Below are 6,575 nucleotides of genomic sequence, written 5' to 3' on the forward strand. Positions count from 1 at the left end.
ATTTATTTAGGGATATAACTTGAATTATTTAAAAATGGAACATCAATCTGCTACAAAGAAAGGAAAGACAATAGCCTTGTATTTTAAGAAAAGAGATCGTCAAACTAGTGAAAGCATTTCAATTCACTACAACAAAATCCCTCATAGACATCAGTGGAACAACAACAGTTTTAAGCAAAAACCGATGTCTTTGAGTATTTTACACCAGTTTTTCCAAAAACCGATGTCTATGAGCGCTGAATTTCGCTCATAGACATCGATTTTTTAGCCGATGTCTATGAGCGCCTTTTTTTTCGTTAATAGACATCGATTTTAACAGCGGTTTTTAAAACCCGGTGTCTATGATAAATAAAATAATTTAATTTTTCCACCCATACTTAGCCAAAATTTACAACACTTCCCTCCAAACCTAAATCTATATCGCGCCGTCCTTTCCCTTGCTAGACGCCCCCTTCCTCTCCGATCAAGATCAACACACGACTCCCTTGTGAGGTCTGTGGAAAACGACCACATCCATATCCTCTTTCCCCTTCTCTTCTCCTCTCCCTTCCGTCTTTGCCCTCTCGCGGGTTGCTCCATCTCTTAGGGTTTCTTCTCCTCATGCTTTCTGGTTTCTAGTTTCTCCGTCTTTTCCTCATGCTTCCTGGTGCTTAGGGTTTCTGCTTCTTCGTCGTCTGCACATTTTGCACCTCGCTTAGGGATCTTTCCAATGACGACGTCCTCGACCGCTTCCGCTCTCATTCTCGCCATCATCCTTCTGCTTGTCGCCCCCTTGTCACCTGGGAACTGCGCATCGACTGGAGAAGGTAACACTCTCTTCTTCTCTTTCGGTGGGTCGGGGAAAAATCGGAGCTTCGCCACGGAGTTTGCCCTCTATGGCGATGCTGAGATGAATAGCTCGGAGGTGAGGGTGACGCGTGCGGCGAACGAGAGCTCCGGGCTTATGATTTACTGGAAACCAGTCAGATTCTTCGGCACCAAGCCCGGGTTCTCTTCTTCCTTCTCGTTCTCTGTTTCGCCCGGCAATGGCGGAGGCCTAGCTTTCTTTTTATCTCCGGTCAGCGTTCCCTTGGAACCGGCGAATGGCGACTGGTCTAGGTTATCGACCAGTGTCGTTGCAGTGAAGTTCGTGACGGCAGCAAGCCTCGTCGAAGTCGATGTTGGCGGAGAACTTTTGACAAAAAGCAATAATCTTTCCGACGATGGTTTGCTTCTCATCCTCAGTAGAGGAGAAAAATTGCATTCTTGGATTGATTACGACGGAGAATTGAAGAGAATAGAGGTCAGGCTTTGCCAGGATAAGGATCCGAAGGAAGCAGCCCCGTCGATCTCTCACTCTATCGATTTGTCTTACATGTTGTGGAGGGAGGCGTCCTGGGTGGGTTTATCTTCCTGGAGTGGCAATTCTAGTCATGGCAGTAGCATATACTCGTGGAATTTTACAGAGAAGAGTAAGCTCTGTACTTGCACAATTCCAGTTTATTCTGCATTAATGCTTAGCAGCTTCAGGCATTCATATGACTGATGATGAAAGAAAATTAATTGTTCTATAATATAAGTACAGGATTGTTATATCAAAAAATTCATGCTAAAAAAATTTAGTAAAAAATATTTATGGACTCAGTGCATCTTTTTTTAACTAATAAATTGTAAAATAATTTCCTTGTTTCCCATTCTTTAGGTTATCCTTTGATTGTTACTGCTTCATGGCATCATGAATGTTTTGTTTGGTCTATTAAGTTGTTTGGCTGTGGTTAATTTCAGCTCTTGTTTGAAACAAGAAAATGGTTTTGGTGTTGAGTGAATAGGAGAAATACTAATATACATGTATCCTGATTATATTTGCCCCTTTCATGGAAATTACTATATATTTCTTGTTCCTATTTAACTTTTACAATTCATTTATGATTATTTTTCATTGTGCGTTGTATTTGTTTGCCTAGTTCCTGTTTGCTACTTTGTAGACAAGTCTCAATTCTTAATCAGGATCGGACAGGATGTGCTGCATGATGTATTTAAAAGGATACTTCTTTCATAATATAGTGATATTCATCGCCTATTCTCATAGAAATTGTTTTGACAGGATTTGTGACAAAGCAGGAGTTTTTCCTACTTGCAGGCATCACTCACTAATGATGCTACTGTATCTGTCAACAGATGCTTGTGGAGTCCTGAAGGTTCTATTCTTGGTATGCCGAAGCAAAAAAAAAAAGTTGGATTATTTTGATCAAGTTCATCAAACTAAAATTCTTGTTATTCTTCTGTGATACTAATAGGTGTTGCATTTTCAAAGCATCTAGTGCAGATCTATGCTTTTAATCTAAATGAAGAATTACGACAACATTTGGAGGTCAGTTAATAGTTATGGTGTTTGGCAACCATATATATGATGATGATGATAGCATCTTGTTCTGCAGATTGATGCTCATATAGGCAGTGTTAATGACATTGCCTTTTCCTATCCCAAGAAGACTCTCTTGATCATCACTTGCGGCGATGACAAGGCAATTAAAGTGAGTAAAACCATGTGGTTGATCAGTCAGAAGATTGTACAAGAAGAATTGTATGTTCTTAACAGGTTCCGTTACATGATGAATAGGTGTGGGATGCTTCAACTGGAAACAGTATACATTTGAAGGCCATGAAGCCCCTGTTTATTCTGTTTGTCCTCACTTCAACGGGTCTATCCATGTATGTATTTGCTCTGCTACATACTGTTTCTATTCAATTTAGTTTATTTCTAGTGTTTCATTATTTCTATCTATGAAGTTTTTCTTCTCAACTTCAACTGATGGTAAAATCAAAGCATGGAGCTATGAGGGTTTGAAATCTAGAGTTGCCTATGAAGCTCTTAGCCACTGGTGCACAACAATGGCATATAGTGCAGATGGAACAAGGCTTTTTTCATGTGGAACAAGTAAAGATGGGGATTCACATTTAGTTGAGTGGAATGAGACTGGAACTATTAAGCAGACATACAATGGCTTTAGAAAACACTCATTGGGAGTTGTTCAGTTCGACACAACTCGGAACCGCTTCTTGGTTGCAGGGGATGAATTCCAGATTAAGTTTTGGGATATGGATAACACTGATATACTGACTACTACTGATGCAAATGGAGGACTTCCTGTTAGTAGCTTAATCTACGTTAGCTTTTCTTGTATATTTCTTGCAGTTCAAACTTTGAGTTTGTATGCAACTCTTATTTCTCCATGCCAGGCATTTCCTCAACTGAGATTCCAGAAAGATGGTTCATTACTTGCTGTTACGACTAGTGATAATGGAATTAAAATCCTGGCAAATGCTGATGGACAACGGGTTTTAAGGATGCTTGAGGTTTCACGTAGTGTTTCTAAACAATCTAATTCCAATGTGAAGGTAATATTCAGCAACTACTCAAAGTGAATATTGTGTTTACAAAATTTTATATGACATGAGCAAAATCTGCAGGCTGTTGTGGATAGTACTAGAGCTGCTGATGTCAAGCCAAGGATTCCTGAAGAAACTGAAAGAATCAGAAGCTGGAAGCTAACTGAGATTGTGAATGTTGGGCATCTTAAAACTTTGTGTTTGCCCGATTCAACATCAGTAGTGAGCAAGGTTGTGAGATTGATATACACTAATTCTGGATGCAGTTTACTAGCACTTGGTTCAAATGCAGTGCATAAACTCTGGCAGTGGCCGTGCGATGAACGAAATCCATCGGGCAAGGTCAGAAAGAAACAGTTGTAAGAAATTATCTATTTGCTATAAGCCTAGTGCTGATTGTTTGCTTTGCTTGTTCAGTCAACTGCATCTGTTGCTCCTCAGCTCCGTCAGCCACCAAATGGTATTCTTATGACCAATGAAAGGAGTGATAACAATCCAGAAGAAGCAACTGCTTGTATTGCGTTATCTAAGAATGACTCTTATGCAACGTCTGCATCAGGTGGAAAAGTTTCTCTGTTAAATATGAGGACTTTTAAGGTGCGTAGCCATGAATTGATTTTACTCTTGCTACCAAAAACGGAGAAACCAAACCGACTAAACCGACTAAATCGAAACATATCTTTCAGGTTATAACCACTTTTATGCCAACCCCACTGGCAGCCACATCTTTAGCATTTCATCCTAAAGATAATAACATGATTGCTGCTAGAATGGAAGATTCTAGTATTTTGATCTATAATATTCGGATTGATGAGGTTCATAATCTCGTGCTTTCTATTTGTCAAACTATGTCGATTCTTGATGCCTTCTATAGTTTGTATTGCTTTTGAAATTCAATAGGTAACTTCCTCTTTTGCATTACTTTGAAATCATTGTCTATAATGTCACTTTCTTGTAGGTGAAAATCAAACTCAAGGGCCACCAAAAAAAGATAACCGTCTTGCATTTTCCCCTTCACTAAATGTTCTTGTGTCTGCTGGAGCCGATGCTCAGGTGTGCAGATAAAAAATAATTCATTGTCGACCATATCTCCACTTGCGTTCCGAGTCATATTTTAAAGTTATATCTGCTAACATCTTCGCTTCTAATGTATATTCTAACCCCTTTACTTGGTGATTATATGCAGCTTTGTGTTTGGAGCATAGGTAGTTGGGAGAAGAAAAACTCCCGCTTTATCCAGGCGTTTACTAGATGTACATCTCCATTAGTTGGGGGCATCCAAATTCAATTTCACAGTAATCAGACACATCTGTTGGTTGTTCACGAAAGGCAAATAGCTATCTATAACAGTAAACTCGATTCTTTGTGTTGGGTTAGTTCTTTGTGTTGACCAGAATATCACTTAATATTAGTCGCTTTGTTAAGATTAAGAGAATTATACTTTTCAAGTAACATTTATTTATTCTTTGTCATCTATTACCAACATATTTTTTTTTTTTATAACTTTTGTCAAAATGAGTAATTTAACATTTTTTGGGTATTGATTTTGTTTTCTTTATGTGCTTATTTCTTAATAATTTTTCTCATTGACCAAGAAGTTTTTGGACATGTTATTTTACTTTACATTATTCCTATTTCTTTCATTAGATGTTGAGATTGTGGAAATTTCCTATGCAGCGTCTTTCAGATATTTTGAAGGTAAATGGATGTATTCAGGAACTCCAACTAAACAGTTCAGGTATTGGAGATGAGGTTGTTTAATTTTACTTGTTGCAAGTTCCGGTTGTTTGTTTCTTGAGGAAGAAAATGATTCTTGATTCTGGTAAAGTCTGAATGCTAAATATGTTATGTAGGGTGCAAGGGTTATTGCAGATATGCTGAAAGAAAATCAAACTTTACGTGTACTGGAACTTAACAATAATATGATTGAATATTCTATATGACCTTATTCTTGGGCAATCTTTCATGTTTTTTTATGAAATTCCTAGATCTTTTACACTTTGTTTCTGGTGTCCTTACTCCTTACACCTTATTTCCATATGAAATTTTATAGGGTTTTGCAAGTCTTGCTGGAGCACTAGTTGAGAATAAGGCAATTCGATCTATACATCTCAAGCTAATAAGACTTACACACACTTAGATTTTCTATCCATGCAGTTCTTTCTTGCAGATTTAATTTCTTCATCAGATCTGTTGGCTTTCCAGTATTTATTGATTGTACTACTTCTCAGCAATTATGTAAAACTATATTTCTTCTTGTTTAGGAAAAATAACACTTCTAGATATTGGCAACAATGAGATTGGTCCCAAAGGCGCCTTTAGCATCGCTGAGTTTGTTAAGAAAACTAAGTCCTTGCTATGGCTGAATCTTTACATGAATGACATTGGCGATGCGGTGTGGTTATTGACTATTGTTGCTTTATGCTCTGTTGCTTCACTTCTGAAACATAAATTATCATCTAAGGTGCATATATATATCTCATTGGAAATCATATAAATAAATTGATGTTACTCATCTTTATTGCTGCTGAGGAATTTATTTACTTTCCATGTACTCTTAGTGATAAAAGTGAATTTATTATTTGCAAACTAAAAGTGAATTTATTTACTTTTCATGTACTCTTAGTGGTAAACAGTTATGCCATTTGGGCCGACTACTAATGAATTGAATTTGAAAGATTAAATTGTTGTTTATGTAGTTAGATTAAAATTTTTGGTTTGGATTATATTAAGTTCCCAGGAATGATAGATCTATCACTATATGATGTGGTTGAGATAAATGATGAATGTTTTTCTTTTTAAGCATTCCAATTAGTCATCTTGTTACCTGGTGCTCTTACTACTTTTTCAACTATGATTTTTAGTCTTGGTTTACTAATATATTATTTATGTGTTTTTACCGTTTACAAATCTCAAGTACTCCAGAGTTGAAATTGATGAAGTGCGGTTCGAGTGGGCTGAATGCATGCTAGATTACATTTGAAGTGCGGTTCTACCTTGATGTGTTATTAAAAGAATGTTCTACCTTGATTTTGATATCTATTAGCTAGCTTTTGATGTAAAAAGAATGTTTGGGTATTTTATGGATATTGTTGTAAGAAGATTATTTATATAATTTGTGAATATTTGTGTATTTTATGGATATTGTTGAATGAAGAATATTTGTATAATTTTTGAATATTTGTGTATTTTTTTTTATTATTGTT

The 6,575-nt window shown here is 36.8% G+C and overlaps 2 protein-coding genes across 2 annotated transcripts; both read left to right on the forward strand.

Annotated features, from left to right (window-relative positions):
• The first annotated feature begins 709 nt into the window (after window positions 1–709).
• LOC122026781 (protein TOPLESS-RELATED PROTEIN 2-like) lies at window positions 710–4,759 on the forward strand. Its single transcript, XM_042585499.1, has 12 exons — window positions 710–1,509; window positions 2,101–2,189; window positions 2,277–2,350; window positions 2,418–2,513; window positions 2,600–2,691; window positions 2,745–3,129; window positions 3,220–3,378; window positions 3,451–3,711; window positions 3,787–3,966; window positions 4,056–4,242; window positions 4,328–4,422; window positions 4,556–4,759. Exons 1-12 carry the CDS (start codon window positions 710–712, stop codon window positions 4,757–4,759), a joined length of 2,622 nt encoding a protein of 873 aa, XP_042441433.1.
• Window positions 4,760–5,012: 253 nt separating this feature from the next.
• LOC122028121 (leucine-rich repeat-containing protein 74B-like) lies at window positions 5,013–5,788 on the forward strand. The gene is made up of 3 exons (XM_042587135.1): window positions 5,013–5,121; window positions 5,223–5,306; window positions 5,423–5,788. The coding sequence occupies exons 1-3, from the start codon at window positions 5,017–5,019 to the stop codon at window positions 5,507–5,509; spliced, it is 276 nt and encodes a 91-aa protein (XP_042443069.1). The 5' UTR covers window positions 5,013–5,016; the 3' UTR covers window positions 5,510–5,788.
• The last annotated feature ends 787 nt before the right edge of the window (window positions 5,789–6,575 follow it).

Source organism: Zingiber officinale, chromosome 10A (genome assembly GCF_018446385.1).
Source record: "Zingiber officinale cultivar Zhangliang chromosome 10A, Zo_v1.1, whole genome shotgun sequence".
Lineage (NCBI taxonomy): Eukaryota > Viridiplantae > Streptophyta > Magnoliopsida > Zingiberales > Zingiberaceae > Zingiber > Zingiber officinale.

Excerpts from the sequence above, each read along its gene's own strand:
- LOC122026781 (XM_042585499.1), top strand. The coding sequence starts at position 710 with ATGACGACGTCCTCGACCGCTTCCGCTCTCATTCTCGCCATCATCCTT. Across the intron at positions 3,379-3,450 it reads AATCTAATTCCAATGTGAAG|GCTGTTGTGGATAGTACTAG; the intron begins GTAATATTCAGC and ends CAAAATCTGCAG. Across the intron at positions 4,243-4,327 it reads GATTCTTGATGCCTTCTATA|GTGAAAATCAAACTCAAGGG; the intron begins GTTTGTATTGCT and ends ACTTTCTTGTAG.
- LOC122028121 (XM_042587135.1), top strand. The coding sequence starts at position 5,017 with ATGTTGAGATTGTGGAAATTTCCTATGCAGCGTCTTTCAGATATTTTG. Across the intron at positions 5,122-5,222 it reads GTTCAGGTATTGGAGATGAG|GGTGCAAGGGTTATTGCAGA; the intron begins GTTGTTTAATTT and ends TATGTTATGTAG. Across the intron at positions 5,307-5,422 it reads ATAATATGATTGAATATTCT|GGTTTTGCAAGTCTTGCTGG; the intron begins ATATGACCTTAT and ends GAAATTTTATAG.